The sequence below is a fragment of the Stigmatopora nigra genome, chromosome 18, assembly GCF_051989575.1.
Source record: "Stigmatopora nigra isolate UIUO_SnigA chromosome 18, RoL_Snig_1.1, whole genome shotgun sequence".
Lineage (NCBI taxonomy): Eukaryota > Metazoa > Chordata > Actinopteri > Syngnathiformes > Syngnathidae > Stigmatopora > Stigmatopora nigra.
In genome coordinates, this window is record NC_135525.1 from 5,013,030 (window position 1) to 5,030,127 (window position 17,098).

Genomic DNA, 17,098 nt, shown 5'->3' on the forward strand with positions numbered 1-17,098 from the left:
ATACACGAAAGATATGCGGCAAAAAAGACAGTGCGCTACAATGATAATCAGCCTCTCATGTCATGGCTACCCTGCTTTCTCGTATCTCGAGCATCTCGTAGATAGAGCTGCTCATATGTAGAGGTACCACTGTATAGCATTTCCAAAGGCAAAACAGTTCTACATTTATGATACCTTTGTTTTTTTCCAGTTACATGTTCTTCACAGACATGGGCATAAGCAACGAAAACATGAAGCTAGAACGGGCCTTCATGGACGGCAGCAACCGCGTGGAGTTAGTCAAGAGTCGGCTCGGCACGCCGACCGGAATCACCCTGGATATCATCACCAGGCGGGTCTACTGGTCAGACAGCCATTTTGACACAGTGGAGACGGTCACCTATCATGGTTTGAACAGGTGAACGTCACACTATGATTCTTTCTCGTGGGAAATTGATCACGTTCAAGGGTTTTGGTCCACACAGGAAAGTTGTGCTCAACGGGGGAACGCAGGCACCGCATCCTTTTGGATTGGCCGTCTTTGAAAACCATGTTTTCTTTACGGATTGGACCAAGATGGGGGTAGTGAGAGCCAACCGCTTCAATGGAAGTAACCCGACATTTCTGTATCGCACTGCCAATAGACCTGGACACCTTGTGGTCTCCCACTCGGTGTTGCAGCCCATTGGTAAGCGCCACCAGAACGTTTATTTTTTCTGGCAGTGACTATATAAATTGGTCTGATTGAATGGGTTCCATAGTGATCAACCCGTGTGGGCGCCACAACGGTGGCTGTCAGCACATTTGCATCCTGAGCCACCGCACTGACAATGGTGGGCTGGGTTACCGATGTAAGTGTCGCTATGGTTACGACTTGCAGTCAGACCTTCGGAGCTGCTCTGGTAAGTTGTCAGATAAAGTAAATTTAATTGATATTAGTTGGGTTTTTTTGCAAATAGCTCTTTTGATAGTCACATGATGACAGATAATTTTTTTGCAGCAATTAAGAACAAAATACATGTTTAATCTATGATAATAGCACTAATTTTTGGCTTTTTCTTGTCAAACAGAGGTACAGAACTTTTTGCTTTTGGCCACTCAAACGGCTTTGCGAGGGATCCCGCTGGGCGTCTCCCTGCAGGACGTCACCCTTCCCCTCACAGGCCTCGGCTCGTCATTTTATGGCTCGGCCGTGGAGTTTGATGGCAAAGAGAAGGTTCTCTTCTACAGTGACCGGTCCCGGGGAACAGTTTATAAATCCACTTTAAATGGGAGCAGTAAGTAAGCATGATGGCAAATATCCAACAGGATGGACATTGACTACTTTCCACTCTCAGGTCAGGAGATCTTAACCAGCTACAGGGCTTCCGTGGACGCCATGGCCTATGACTGGACCTCCAAAGTTTTGTTCTGGTCTTCGGGATCCTACCGCACAATCGTGGCCTTCAAAATCACAGACAAGTCCCGGCGGGATATCGTGAACGGGTTAAGGAACCCAAAAGGAATCGCAGTCCATCCTGGTGCTGGGTTAGTCTTGATTTGGACCCAAAACTTAATATTGTTTACCCACCACAAATGAAGCAATTACATCAAAATATGTTCTTGTCTATAGCTACTTGTTCTGGTCCGACTGGTATCGTCCAGCGGTCATCATGAGGAGCTTCACCGATGGCAGCAACGCAGTTCCGTTGGTCAACAAGACCCTCGGATGGCCGTACGGACTCGCCCTCGACTATGAGTAAGTTTGAACGTGATGCCACATTGTACAATGCGGAATCATTTATTTTTTAATCTTGTTTTTGCACAGACAAAATCGCTTATACTGGGTGGACGCGCTCTTCGATCAGATTTCTCACGTTAACTTTGAAGGAGACGACAGAGAGACCTTCAGCAATCTTGGACAGATCACTAATCCATACTCCATGACTCTTTTTTCAGGTCTGTTTTATTATACCGTATTGTCATGACTATAAGGCGCCACGCATTATAAGGCGCAACCTAAATGAATGACACATTTTTATGTTTTTTTCCATATATAAGATGCACCGCATTGTCTAACTTATTTTATTTTATCATAATAACAATTTTAATATTGGTCCTTATATAAGGCGCACTAGATTATAAGGCGCCCTGTCTATTTTGGAGAAAATTTAAGACTTTTAAGTGCACCTTATAGTCACGAATATATGGTAATTCTTTTTTTTTTCAACCAACATATAAAATAATGACAAGTTTAACTTCAACACTGGGCAAAACTGAACTGTAAACACAAATGCATAATTTATTTGTACCCCTCAGACTCCCTGTACGTCGCCGATACCAGAACCAGAGCAGTTTACAAGATGCGGAAAAGGGACGGTGGCAGAATCCAAACAATCAGAGAAGGAATCAACGACATCATGAACATTAAAGCTTACACAGCCGACCTCCACAGCAGTGAGTCTTGACAAGATTTTCCAACAAAAACACAACCCGAGGTCCGATACTCTTTCCCATCTTAGGCATCACTTCTCGTTGCGATTCGGTGCCGAACGGGCGCTGCAGCCATTTCTGCTTCCCAACGCCGGGCTTCTCCCGCGTGTGCGGGTGTCCTTATGGCATGAAGCTGGAGGCCAATCAGCAGGACTGCGTCAAGGACGACAGCGTCCCTCCACCGGACGACAACTGCGGGGATTACTCTTTTGAGTGCGATGAGGGACGATGCCACCCTAACTCCTATATCTGCGACGGATATTTGGACTGTCTGGATAAGTCGGATGAAGCCAACTGCACTAATACAGGTAAAATTCCCCATGAGTCACTTAACGGTTCGAGAAGCCAAATTTATTTTTACACTCCAATTAAACACAATGTGCTTCACATCACATTAAAATCAGCAAGAAACTAAACAAAAAGTCGATTAAGAAATAGAAGTACAGTAATCCCTTGATTATCGCGGATTCACTTATTGCAAATCCATTACTTCACATTTTTTCCGCTAGTAATTAATTACATTTTGTATTTTTATTTTATTTATTTTTTTAAGTTAAAAAAAAAAGTAAAAATCCACGCTGAAACTTCTAAGTGAAAGCCACTCTTGCCACTAGGACTCAGCACTGGAAAAAAAAAGTTATAATAGAGGTGACCCCACTTTGCAATTTTTCAATTATCATGGCCATGTCTGGTACACATTAACATTATTCATCCCATATTCGGGAAATTTTATTGTCACATTAGCAAGAGGGTAAGAATATAGAAACAGCAATTTAGACATAAATAGAAAGGTAATAAGTAAGTTAATGAATGAATACACATATACATGCATATACATACACATACATATATACATGCATATACATACACATACATATATACATGCATATACATACACATACATATATACATGCATATACATACACATACATATATACATGCATATACATATATACATTCATATACATACACATACATATATACATGCATATACATACACATACATATATACATGCATATACATACACACATATATACATACATATACATATATACATGCATATACATACACATACATATATACATACATATACATACACACATACATACACATATACATACACATACATACACATATACATACACATATACATACACATATACATACTCATATACATACACATACATATATACATACATAAACATACGCATACATATATACATACATTTACATACACATACATATATACATACACATACATATATACATACACATACATATATACATACACATACATATATACATACACATACATATATACATACACATACATATATACATACACATACATATATACATACATATACATAGATGTACATGCATGCATACGGTAGGTCTTAACACTCGGCTATTTGTTTTGTTAAAGATATGGTTACTTCAACGCGAGTAGCAGCCGTGTGTTTTGAGGGAGGGTAATACCTAACTTTCTACACTCTTGAAAATAACAGTATTGTATAATAGTAATGGGTTTCTTGTCTTTTAGGATCAACTTGCTCGCCCTATGCCTTCACCTGCAACAACAAGCACTGCATCCAGCCCGGGTGGCGCTGCGACGGCACCGACGACTGCGGCGACGGCTCAGACGAAGCCGGCTGTCCCACCAATGTTCCCACTACCTGTTGGTCTGGCGCCTTCACCTGCGATAATCACAACTGCATATCCAAATCGTGGCTGTGCGACGGGGACAACGACTGCGGGGACGGTTCGGACGAGCAGAACTGCAGTAAGTGACATTTTGTCCAAAATGGGCTCCGTGAGAAACGATGAAATTGTAATCATGCATTTTTTTTACTATTTCAGATGGAACTGCCACAACGTGCGGTCCGGCCTACTTCCTATGTCCCGACCACCGCTGTATATTCAACACTTACGTATGTGATGGAGACCAAGACTGTTTAGATGGCGCAGATGAGGAAAATTGCGGTAAAAAGAACTTAATTACCTGTTGTAGTTCTTTTTGACAACTTTTTTTATGTTTTTCTTCCCAACAAAGAGTTTTCCTGTCCTTCCTATGAATTTGCCTGTGTCAGTGGTGACCAGTGCATCAGTAGCAGTTATCGCTGTGATGGTGTTTTTGATTGCAAGGATCGTTCCGACGAACGAGACTGTCGTAAGTTTTATATCATTTTCGGAAATGCTGACACAGTGAATGAGTAAATAGAAAATAGTCTCAATTTTTTATTATGACATTTAAGATTCATTTCATACAGTTTTTTTCAATATATCAATTTTGTGCATTGAGTGAGAATACTGCTTTTTATGACATTAATAGCGCATTTCTTGAGGCGTTACTTCCAGGGCTTGGTTCAATACAAAAATAATATTAGTCTTTTACTGGGTACATTATTTTTTACTAGTAAAAAAATCTATTAATCGGTATCGGCAAAACTTAAAAAAATGGAAGTCAAAATATCTGCATAACCACATCCCAAATAAAGAGTACCATATTTTCACCACTATAAGGCACACTTAAAAGTTATAATCCAGTGTGCTTCATATATGGAAAAAAATTAAAATGTGAGGGAGCGCCTTATAATGTGGTGCACCTTAAGGTCATGAAAATACGGTACTATATAGATTTAGATATAATTTTTTTAACCCACTAATCACAAACATTTTTGGTGGTCAGTATACAATAATCAAATAACATAATTAAATATAAATTAGATATGGTAATGTTTTGTGGCATCACAATTTAAGACTAAAATTTACTTCTAATGTGTATGTTTGCCCTTAAGCCACTCGGGGTCCCGGTTTGTGCCACGACCACGAGTTCCAATGTCAAACCGACGGATTCTGCATCCCAGCCGACTGGGAGTGCGACGGCCACCCCGATTGCGAGGACGCATCCGACGAGCACATGAACTGCCCTGCTGTAACTTGCTCGGGCAACTACTTCCAGTGCCCCAATAAGATGTGCATCCCAAAATACTGGTTGTGTGACGGTGAAAATGATTGTCGGGACAATAGCGACGAGCAGAACTGTCCTACGCCGCCATTCACGTGTCCCAATGGCCAGTGGATGTGTCCCACCGACCAAGTGTGCATCGAGCAAGATAAATTGTGCGACGGACAGAAGGACTGCCCGAACGGAGCCGACGAGTCACCCATTTGCAGTGAGTTTTTCGACAGAAACCAGACTTAAAGTTGAAAATATATGCAATACCCTAAATGACCCTTTGGTTTCTATTAGTGTTGATAGAAAAAACTGAATTAATATAAGATGAATAAGGGAGAAAAAAAAACATCCTTAGTTAGTTTTATTGCTTTATAATTTGTAAATTAGATTACAAATAGAGAATAAGCATTTTATTATTCTCATATTGATTTTTAATTTTGTTAGTTATATTTTCTTTGACTATATATTTCAGTTTTTTTCTTTGATATTTATTTCTGCATTTATTCTTTACATACAATTATATGAATGTTAAATTTAAATGATAATTCAAATTAAGAAAGCCCAGTAAATTGTGAAACTGCTTATATTATTTTTTTATTCTTTTATTTTGTAATTAAAAAAAACAACAAAAAGGAGGGCAGTAAATGGGATTTTTCCCCTCCAATTAACTATAAATAATACATATATATACATATATTTTTAAGTGTTGGCCTTGCTAGGGATATTTCTTGTTTGGGACTTAAAATATGTATGACTGTGTGGGAAGGCTATTCATAAATAATCATTTTAAACATTTATGCCATTTCTCCAAAGATGAAGGAGACTGTCTACTGAACAACGGCGGCTGCAGCGACATCTGCATCCAAGGACCATTTGGGGCCGAGTGCATGTGTTCGCCGGGTTTCCAGCTGCTCAACGATTCCAAAACGTGCGAGGACATCAACGAGTGTCTCATCCCGGGCTTCTGTAGCCAGGAGTGCTACAACGAGAGAGGAAGCTTCCGCTGTTACTGCTCCGAAGGTTACCTCTTGGAGCCGGACAAGCGCACCTGCAAAGCTGTTGGTGAGCCTCATCACCTTTCAGTATTTGTGCACAAATCCTTAGATGGAAAAGGGAAAACAAAAGGGTGGGTGTAGGGAAAAATACACTTGAGCAAAGGGCTGTTAAATTCAACGGTTGTCATTATTTTTGGAATATATACAACTAATTAACTACAAAATTAATTCATAGCCATTTTGATAATCGACAAATGGCTTAGAAACACTATGATCCTAGAGGCATCATCTCAGTTTTTTTACTCCACTTCTCTTGATAGTGGTCCAAAGTCTTATTTGACTTAGAGGTTATAGTTTTTTTAAATGCAATATTTATTGATTTTCGCCCTTTTTTTGGTCTTTTTTAATTTTAGGATTTTCACATTTTTGCTAAGTATTTTCAGTTATATTTTTTAAATGTAGTGTTTTTATATCATACAAATTCTTCATATTTGTTTGTTTTACGTAAACTTAAGGTGTAAATCGTATTCAATATCGTCTGATGATTTAATCCACAAAATTATGTGGCGAACCAGAACCAAAACCTTCCATTTAAGATTTACCAACTCATCTTGCTTTTTAGATCCTCTGAAAGCTGTGCTTCTGGTAGCCAAGCGCAGCCAGATCATCGGGAACAGGATCCACGCCAAGCCACCTACCGTCAGTCCGGTGGTGAGCGGTTCAAGCATTGTGACCGTAGACTTTGACCGCGTGACCTCCAAGATCTACTGGGCCGATGCTTCCCAAAAGAAGATATGGAGTGCGTACCAGAATGGAACTGGGAAACAACAAGTAGGTTTTTTCCAGCCTGCCACCTCATATTGTGTGTCCCGCAAATGTAGATCATATTGACAATCATGTTTTATTGCTGATATAAAATTTAGGATGTAGTTTCCTTCATCAACAAACATTTTTTTCTTTAGTTAAATCCAAAAAAAATAAAAAATAATTACCAAGTCCCTCATATTTACTTACTGGAAATTGTAAATTGTAAAAAAAAAGTTTAAATAATTATTTGTATTGTATTTTAAGTTAAAATACATATTTCTATTGGCTTTTGTAATGAAAGTGTAGTAAATAGTACTTGTGAATTCATTTTCAGGTTGTCTGACAGTGAGGTTAATGGCAATTAATCTCACACAAATATTCTGTCAAAATAATTTACTTCCAACGGAAACAAAAATTCTAAAATGGCTGATTGAGTTGTGCCTGTCACTCCAGATTTTCTCCACCGGTCTAATGGTACCAGAGAGCATCGCAGTGGACTGGGTGGCCAGGAACCTGTACTGGACCGACTCTGTGATGGAGAACATCGAGGTGTCCACTCTGGACGGTCGCTTCCGAAAAGTTCTCCTCACTCAAAACGTTACGAGCCCCCGTGGCCTCGTCTTAGACCCACGCAACCAGTAAGTGTGGTCATAACCTTATGAGTAGTTGATTGAGTGATTCAATTATTATACTCTTAGTAGTGCTGTACAATATAATGACATATTATTGCCTAAACAAAATCTAACTTTAAATCGACATTTTTAGCGTTATTACTGCAAAAAAAAAATCTTTTAAATTTTGGCTAGCAGGTGGCCGCCAATTTGACTTGTTACATTGATAGACTTCGTATACATTTGTTTTTCCGACAAATTAGCCGCGAGGTGTACCTCTTTTCATTTAATAGTTAGCCAGTTTACTCATTCTTTGAGTAATACTTTCACAATTAAAAATAGCAGTATGTGTAATTCATACAGAATAAAAACTATGCAGTTTGTTTTAATATCAGTATTATAATTTGATATACAGCATTTTTCAAAAGTTAAAATCACTAGTCACGTTTAAGTAGATAATTAAATATATTGTCATCTGAGCAAAAATTGGTATATGAATGTGGTTTTAAGTTTACACTGGATATTTCTAGGTTGCAGCATTACTTGATACATTTGGTGTTTATCGCAAGTCAGTTTTTGCCCATTCAAAAATAACTATTTAAAAAATGCCAAAAAATATCAGATTATCAAAACACTCTAAAATCATTGTCTGTGAAAAACATCATAATTATTGTTTTGTTTTTCAACCAATTAAATTAAAACAAATTATATTGAGGCATGTCAATTTCGTAACTCTTACTCTTACAGTACCAACATGATGTTCTGGTCAGATTGGGGTCAGAATCCAAGGATAGAGAAGGCTTACATGGATGGAAGCCTGAGAGAAGTCATTGTCAGTACAAAGGTCTACTGGCCCAACGGTTTAGCGCTGGACTACACCACACGCAGGGTCTACTTTGCAGACGCTTACCTCAAATATATCGACTACTGCGACTACGATGGGAAAAACCGTCATCAAGTCATGGCCAGCGACACGGTATGTAAAATAGGGGCTGCCGCAATGGATTATTTTGGTAGTCGTCTAAACCCGAATTAAATGTGCAATTAGTCGACGAATCAGTTCATATACATTATTTTTTGCCATTTATAGCGCACAAATCAGGAAATATTTCTTTTTTTAAAAGAAAAGAACATTTTAAAAGTCTGAAATATAAATGTAGTATTTATTTTGTTGTTTTAATGTTTGTTTTTTCCTCCCTTTTTTGGATTTTTTGATGAAAATCAGTGGCACCCAGACATGAACATTTGCAGCTTGTCCTGTTCCATGCTATGATTTTGTAGATTTTGTTTTTAATTGTGTGATTGGAACAAAATCTTATGGACAAGTAGCATAATGATGATTTTGAATTTAAAAAGGAGAAATGCAACATTTTATGCCAACCCTATTAGGTGCACATTCCAAAAAATCAACAGGAAAATTATTAATCTATATGTAGAGAACTTGGTTTTGCAATATGTCCGCACACTTAGAACAAAATCAGCATTTATCACCCTTTCTGTGGGTTTCCAGTTTCTCCAACACCCGCACGGGATGACTGTTTTTGAGGACTATGTCTACTGGTCGGATCGCTACACCAGTAAAGTGATGAGTAGCAACAAGTTCCATGGCGGCAACGTCACCACGGTGCTGAACGGAGTCTACCAACCCATGGGCATGGTGATGGATCATCCCGTTAAACAACCTGCAGGTGGGTGACCTCTCGTACCACATTCCAAAGCTGCCTCCTATTTATTTTGGCTGTAATTTCACTATAACTCAATAGATAGCAGCAAACTATTTGGGGTGCGTGTTAAGGTCAAACAAGGGATTTGTATTATTGTTCATTTATTTTCTGAACCGCTTATCCACACAATTAATGGTTGTTACCCCATTTCATATGCAGCCTTTAATCCATGCCAGGACCATATGTGTGGTCAACTATGCCTGTTGTCAGGCTTCAGGCCAAGATATTACACATGCCACTGTCAGTCTGGATGGAAGCTTGGTGATGACAAACGTAGCTGTGTAGAAGGTAGGAGGGAGTTATTTATAAACTTCACTTCACATTATTGTTGTACGATACAATGACATATAATTCCAAAACTATATAAATCATTCTCTTTACATTTTACATATCTGTCACCATCACCATATATATAGATGGACCTGTTCCTGCAATGTATGTATATTTTAACCAGGAAATGGTGCATAATTTGCGCTGACGTTATATTAGTATCACCAATTGGCCAATCACAAGATGCCTCCACTCAATTGTTACTTCCCCTTACAAGCGTAGGTGAGTCATCCATGCAAGACAATTTCAAATATAAACACAATTTGATCCATTTTATTATTAAAGATATTACTCTAAACTTCATAAACAACAGTTTTAAAAGACAACATCATTAGTCACAGGTTTTAGTTGATACTTACTAGATATCATTACATCTGAGAAAAATATGTACTATGCTACTGTGCTTCTAGGTTGCAGCAATATTTGATAGATTTAAAGTCTTGACAGGTCATTGTAGTGTCAATCCAAAACTAGATTGACTGGAGGAAAAGCCATCATAATTGTTGTATGATTCTTCACCAAAAAAAAATTAAATAACAAGTAAAAAACAAAATGTATTATGCTGGCATATTAGTATATTGTGATATAAAATGGCCCATATCGTAATAGGCATATTTACGTGCAACATGATTTCATACAGTGTTCTAAGAATCCCTCCTGTGGGCTCATTTACAGAGAAAAAACCCTTCTTAATGGTGGTAAGAGATTCCGTGATTTTCGGAATCCCTTTGGACCCGGCCGATACCTCCGAAAACGCAATGGCATCCGTGTCGGGCATCCATCAGGGGCGAGACATCGACTTTGACGACCGCGAAGAGTTTATCTACTGGGTTCAATCCACTGTGAGTACCCAATCTGGGAAAATAATGACCATAGATTGCAATTTGTTCTATATTTCCTCGGTTTTGACAGGGCTCGATATGGCGAGTGCACACCAATGGCACCAACAGGTCTCAGTTTGCTCCGGCTGCGCTCATGGGCTCACCGTCAGCTCTGGCTTTTGATTGGATGAGCCGAATAATGTACTATACTAACCCCACTGCTAAATCCATAGAGGTAATTGCACTCATTGTTGCAGCTATTGTGCATAAATTTCGATATTTTCCATTTTTTATTGTACCTTTTGTAATATATGATCACGTAAAAGCCAAATCCTTGTTTTAGGTCGTACGCGTTGATGGAAATCAGTATTATCGGAAAACACTCATTACATCTACGGGGAAACCAGAAGGAGTCGGAAATCCTGTTGGAATTACTGTAGATCCAGCCAGAGGGTAGGCATCTGTCGTATAATACTATTCTTTTAATGAATATAACCAAGGCTGCGATTTAAGGATTATTTTGATATCTGAGTGATTAAAAAATATGTATCTTTGCAATTAGTCAATGAACAGGATCGTATATAAATCTGATTATTTTGTGTTTTTATTGCAGAAATCAGGGACAGTATTTTTAGTCTTCATGTTTTACTTTTGCTATATATATATATATATATATATATATTATAATAAACAAAAAAAATGCATTTAAAAAGTAGAAAGGAATATTTACTGTAATTTTTTACAATTGTTTCTTTAATTTCAAAATATATCATTGAATATGAAACCTTGAAATCATTTTAAAATATGATCAATTAAAAGATTCATCAAAAAGCAATAAAATGTAAATTTGGAAAAGATGATAAAGATCATTTTGACATTTTTTTCCTTTTGTTTTTTAGGTAAAATAAGGAAAGGGTTGGATTTAAAACAGGAATATTTAGCATTTTTTTCTCAATCTTTTATTAATCTATCTGTATTTGTCATTGGCACTTACATTGTTTTTGCCTAATTACAACATACTGTGTGAATAATGTGGCAACCATTAACTAAATAAGGAAAAAGTGTATTGGGGTAATTCTGAGATTATCTCCAATGATAATGACTACTATTAAGATTATTATTGACTCATTTGATAATTAACAATTGTTTTTCAATGTGATGATTCTTAATGTAACAATACGGATAAAACCACTAGTCAAAATTGTAATTTTGCTATAGGAAATTATTCTGGTCAGACTCTGGGTCAGACAGTGGGGTGCCTTCCAAAATTGCCAGTGCTGACATGGATGGGAGCAATCTGGCCAACCTCTACACGGGAAACCTGGCAAATGTTGGCTACATAACTGCCGATATTCCAACCAGGAAGCTTTACTGGGCTGTGTTGGGCTCAGGAGTGGTATGTCAATATCATGCAAACTTTTTGATTTTCATATTTTTGTTGTAACATCCCATTATTATTTTCTTTATAGATTGAGAGCGGCACAATGGACGGAGCAAGCCGAGTAACAGTAGTCAGTGGCCTGTCCAGCCCGTGCGGATTGACAATTTACCAGAGCCATCTCTATTACACGGATGTTGACTACGAGGTCATTGAGAGGGTGGACAAAGACACGGGAGCCAACATGGTTATGATGAGGAGTGGTTTGACCCATCTGCGTTCCATCAAAGTGCACGCCAGAGACGGTAAGTGGATTTCTACTTCATGACGTTTTAGAAATGCTGAAGTGCAAGTTATGAAAATCTTGAATTCTTAAAGCAACAGGCAATGAATCCATTGAACTTCTTGTTGCCTGAGTTTAAATTGAACAAATATTCAATGGAGATGGGTTCCAACATTCCTATTGTGGAGTTTGCATGTTCACTATGTGGCTTTTCAATGGGTGCTCTGGTTTTAAATTCTTAAAGCAATAGGCAATAAATCCATTCAACTCCTTGTTGCCTGAGTTTAAATTGGACAAATATTCAATGGAGATGGGTTCCAACATTCCTATTGTGGAGTTTGCATGTTCACTATGTGACTTTTATTTGGGTGCTCCGGTCTTAAATTCTTAAAGTTACAGACAATAAATCCATTGAACTCCTTGTTGCTTGAGTTTAAATTGAACAAATATTCAATGGTGATGGGTTGCAACATTCCTATTGTGGAGTTTGCATGTTCACTATGTGGCTTTTCAATGGGTGCTCTGGTTTTAAATTCTTAAAGTTACAGACAATAAATCCATTGAACTCCTTGTTGCCTGAGTTTAAACTGAACAAATATTCAATGGAAATGGAGTCCAACATTCTTATTGTGGAGTTTGCATGTTCACTACGTGGCTTTTCTTTGGGTGCTCTTGTCTTAAATTCTTAAAGTAACAGGCAATGAATCCATTCAACTCCTTGTTGCTTGAGTTTAAATTGAACAAATATTCAATGGAGATGGGTTCCAAAATTCCTATGTGGAGTTTGCATGTTCACTACGTGGCTTTTCTTTGGGTGCTCCGGGCTTAAATTCTAAAACAGACAATACATCCATTTAACTCCTTGTTGCTTGAATTTAAATTGAACAAATATTCAATGGAGATGGGTTCCAACCTTCCTATTATGGAGTTTCCATTTTCACTATGTGGCTTTTATTTGGGTGCTCCGGTCTTAAATTCTTAAAGTTACAGACAATAAATCAATTGAACTCCTTGTTGCTTGAGTTTAAATTGAACAAATATTCAATGGAGATGGGTTCCAACTTTCCCATTATGGAGTTTGCCTGTTCACTATGTGGCTTTTCTTTGGGTGCTCCGGTTTCATTTCAATTCCTCCCACATCCAAAAAACATGCAGAGTAGGAGTATTGAACAATTGGTGTCCTCCGATTAGCTGGCAACCAATTCAGGGTGTCCCTCACCTACTCCCCATAGTTGGCTGGGATAGGCTCCAGCACCCCCTGCAACCCTTGTGATGATAAGTGGTACATAAAATCTTCTTTCTTTTCAACAGGGAGTTCCAATGCTTGCAGCTCCAACAACGGAGACTGTCCTCACCTGTGTCTACCCAAACCCAACAACAAAAGGACTTGCGCCTGCACCACTGGTTTCCACCCATCTCCGGATGGCAGGCGTTGTGAGGAGTTTGAATCTTTCGCCGTGGTCTCCACGCCCAATTACATCCGTGGCTTCCACATCAATAGCTCGGACCATTCGGAGGCCATGGCGCCCATCGGTGGACGTGGGTTTGGCTTCATGGGTTTCCATTTGGTTTTGCTTAAGATCCTTTGGTGATTTTTATTTTATTTTATTTTCCAGCTTCTTTTAGTGCTAAGGAGGGTTTAGGCCTCCATGTAGAGTCTGGCTATATCTACTGGATTGACAACTACACCTCCACCTCCTATAGAGGGATCTACAGAAGCAAAACAGATGGATCTAACCTTCAAAAAGTGGTCTCAAGTGGCATTGGCAGAGGAGGCATCCATGGCATTGCAGTGGACTGGGTTGCCAGTAAGACATCATTTTATTACATTTAAGAATAAGATATTTGTATATTGAGATATTTGGGGGTATCACAAATAAATAGCTTGATTAATTGCTGAGTATTTTTACATTTACTAGTTAGATAATCGGTTCATACTTACTATATAAATTGTTTTTTGTTGTTTGTACTACAGAAATCAGGGAATATTTCGTTTTTTTTTCTTTATATAAAAATAATTAGAAATGTTAAAACAAATACAACAGATAAAGAAAATATTTATAGTCTTCCTTTTTTTGTATTCTAAATTCAATATAAAAAGGAGTAATGATGAATTTTGTACGTGAAATTTATTTGTTTTTTCATTAAAAAATGTAGGAAACTGAATTTGCAATTTGTAAAAAAAAGATGTTAAAAATATTAAAATTATGTTATGATTAGCTTTTTTTCAAAGGGAAAATGAAAACCACTTAATGGATGAATAGAGAATTTTTTTTCTTTCTTTCTTTAACATTTATTGTTAAAATGTAATTTAGAAAAAGAATACAAAGACAACATTTACTATTTTGTCACTTAAAAAAATGGATAGAACCAATTTTTAAACATTTTATTTACTGTTGTTGTTTACTGTTAACACTACATTAGTAAAGCAGCTGAATATACTCTAATTCATTATTTTTCTTTACTTAACTCCACAGACAACCTGTACTTCACCAACGTCTTTGAAAGCGAAACCCTCCTGGAAGTGCAGGCCATCAACACCTCGTACCGACTAATCCTCTTTAAGTCCATCAAAGACAGACCCCGCGACCTGGCCGTCAACCCCAAACTACGTTACCTTTTCTGGAGCGACTCGGGCCAGACGCCCAAGATCGAGCGGGCCTTGCTGGATGGCACAAACCGCACCGTGCTGGCTTCTGAGAGTCTGATAACTCCCCGCGGCCTCACTGTCGATTACACTAACAATTTCCTCTATTGGACGGACGACAGTCTGGACATGATCTCTCGTATGTATGCGGACGGCTCGCAGAGGGAGATTATCCGCTTTGGAAGTCGCTACCCAGCTCCTACGGGGGTCGCAATACTTGGAAACGTCATGCTGTGGGTGGATAAAAAACTTGGCAAGCTCTTCCAGGCCAGTAAAGAACCAGGGAACCACAACCAGTCAGAGGTGAGAGATCAACCAAGGTCCGAAGTTGAATGGATCTCATTGGCTTCTATTGGTGGCAGTACACATTAAATTATTTAAACTGGAAATTGCCATCAGCAATTTGAAGGTTTTAACTTTTTGCTCATTAAAATGCCCCCCAAAATATTCTCTAATTATGTAATTATTTTAAATATTTGGGTTTTATTCTTTAGTTTCCAAAATGTAACTTAAATTGTATTTTTAATATTTAATTTGTGTATATACACACAAATATATAAAAATTTATATATCCTCCTATTTTGAAATTTGTAATCAGTTTCTAATAACAAAAAAGCTTAAAAAGTAAATACTTACACTTTTTCACTTTATCTTAAAAATGTAATTTCAATTAGAACCAAAATGGAAAATATATATATATTTTTCAAGTATATTTGAGAAGTTGTAACTTTTTTCTCATTAAAATTCCCCCAAGATATTCTCTAATTATGTAATTATTTTAAATACTTGATTTTATACTATAGTTTTCCCAAATGTAACTTAAATAATTAATTTGTTTGTATATACACAATATCCGCCTCTATTTTGAAAGTTCTAATTAGTTTGTTATAACAAAAAAGTTTAAAAATAAATACCTACACTTTTTCAATTTATCTTAAACATTTAATTCCAAATAAACCAAAAATGCAAAAAAATATATATTTTTCAAGTACATTGCCATGAAAACAACAAAAGACTTAACACACATGCTGTCTTTAGGTCATCAGGGACAACCTGGGCGCCGTCTCGGACGTACTCATCTTCGACCCCCACGTCCAGCCTTTAGCGGCCCACCAGGTGGGCTTCAACCCCTGCCACGAAGACAACGGTCGCTGCCAGCAACTCTGTTTCGCCATCCCAGACCAAGAACACCCAAAATGCGGCTGCGCTCACGGCTCTCTCCTCAATAACGGCGTCACGTGTGGCTACGGCCAAGATGATTTTCTCATTTTCACCACAGACTACACACTAAACAGCATGAGGCTGGACCCGCAGGATCACAGTGCCCCTTTCCCTCCGTTTCAACTGGGCTATGGCTTGAGAGGATTGGATTTTGACTACAAGGAGAGGCGGGTTTTCTTCATCCAGTACAAGGGTTTACGTAGAAGCGTTATTGGTTACATCACCACCACATCTGTCGGTAGCGCACCAACCATCATTGCTTCAGGTGAGCTAAACGCAAAGAACACTATTTAAATGTTTGGCGTAGTGTTGCTACAATTATTTGACTTATTAACCACTAATCAATTATTAAATCAGTCGCTCACATTGATATTCATAGCTGTCGAAATTGTTTTAACTGGGATGGTTGGCATTGAATGATGTTTCAATGCCATAAACAGCAACAGATATCCAATCCATTCGTACTGGGTTGCTGCTACAATCAGTCAACTAATTAACCACTAATTGATTATTAACTCATTCACTGACATTGATATTCATAGCTGTCAAAACTGTTTTAACTAGGATGGTTGGCGTTGAATGATGTTTCAATGGCATTGACAGCAATTGACACGGCAGCCAATGACAATGTTAAACCCAATTGAACATTGGAAAAGTAGTTACAACATTTTTTTTACTACAGCTCTTATTACTTTTAAATAAAAATGTATATATTATATTATATACATATAATATTCTCTGATTTCTGAAAATTATCGGTAAAAAAATCTGAGGAATTGACTCATCATAAAAGTATTTGGTGATAACTGGTCCAAATAATTCTCACTACAGGGAATCCACCCTATTCCAAGTCTTTTTAACCAAACCTCA

The 17,098-nt window shown here is 37.8% G+C and overlaps 1 protein-coding gene across 1 annotated transcript in view; it reads left to right on the forward strand.

The window, feature by feature from the left end:
- Positions 1-17,098, forward strand: part of lrp2b (low density lipoprotein receptor-related protein 2b) — a 42,686-nt gene that overhangs the window by 6,539 nt on the left and 19,049 nt on the right. The window contains exons 13-40 of the mRNA XM_077739765.1: positions 191-397; positions 465-667; positions 741-881; positions 1,050-1,256; positions 1,317-1,506; positions 1,592-1,717; positions 1,787-1,917; positions 2,278-2,415; positions 2,481-2,759; positions 3,996-4,235; positions 4,313-4,435; positions 4,506-4,622; positions 5,251-5,628; positions 6,225-6,473; positions 7,029-7,237; positions 7,667-7,851; positions 8,572-8,800; positions 9,335-9,512; positions 9,708-9,836; positions 10,554-10,720; positions 10,791-10,934; positions 11,043-11,152; positions 11,918-12,095; positions 12,169-12,382; positions 13,672-13,899; positions 13,977-14,168; positions 14,838-15,310; positions 16,046-16,493. Coding sequence (XP_077595891.1) covers positions 191-397; positions 465-667; positions 741-881; positions 1,050-1,256; positions 1,317-1,506; positions 1,592-1,717; positions 1,787-1,917; positions 2,278-2,415; positions 2,481-2,759; positions 3,996-4,235; positions 4,313-4,435; positions 4,506-4,622; positions 5,251-5,628; positions 6,225-6,473; positions 7,029-7,237; positions 7,667-7,851; positions 8,572-8,800; positions 9,335-9,512; positions 9,708-9,836; positions 10,554-10,720; positions 10,791-10,934; positions 11,043-11,152; positions 11,918-12,095; positions 12,169-12,382; positions 13,672-13,899; positions 13,977-14,168; positions 14,838-15,310; positions 16,046-16,493 — 5,813 coding nt within the window. The remainder of the gene's footprint in view (positions 1-190; positions 398-464; positions 668-740; positions 882-1,049; positions 1,257-1,316; positions 1,507-1,591; positions 1,718-1,786; positions 1,918-2,277; positions 2,416-2,480; positions 2,760-3,995; positions 4,236-4,312; positions 4,436-4,505; positions 4,623-5,250; positions 5,629-6,224; positions 6,474-7,028; positions 7,238-7,666; positions 7,852-8,571; positions 8,801-9,334; positions 9,513-9,707; positions 9,837-10,553; positions 10,721-10,790; positions 10,935-11,042; positions 11,153-11,917; positions 12,096-12,168; positions 12,383-13,671; positions 13,900-13,976; positions 14,169-14,837; positions 15,311-16,045; positions 16,494-17,098) is intronic.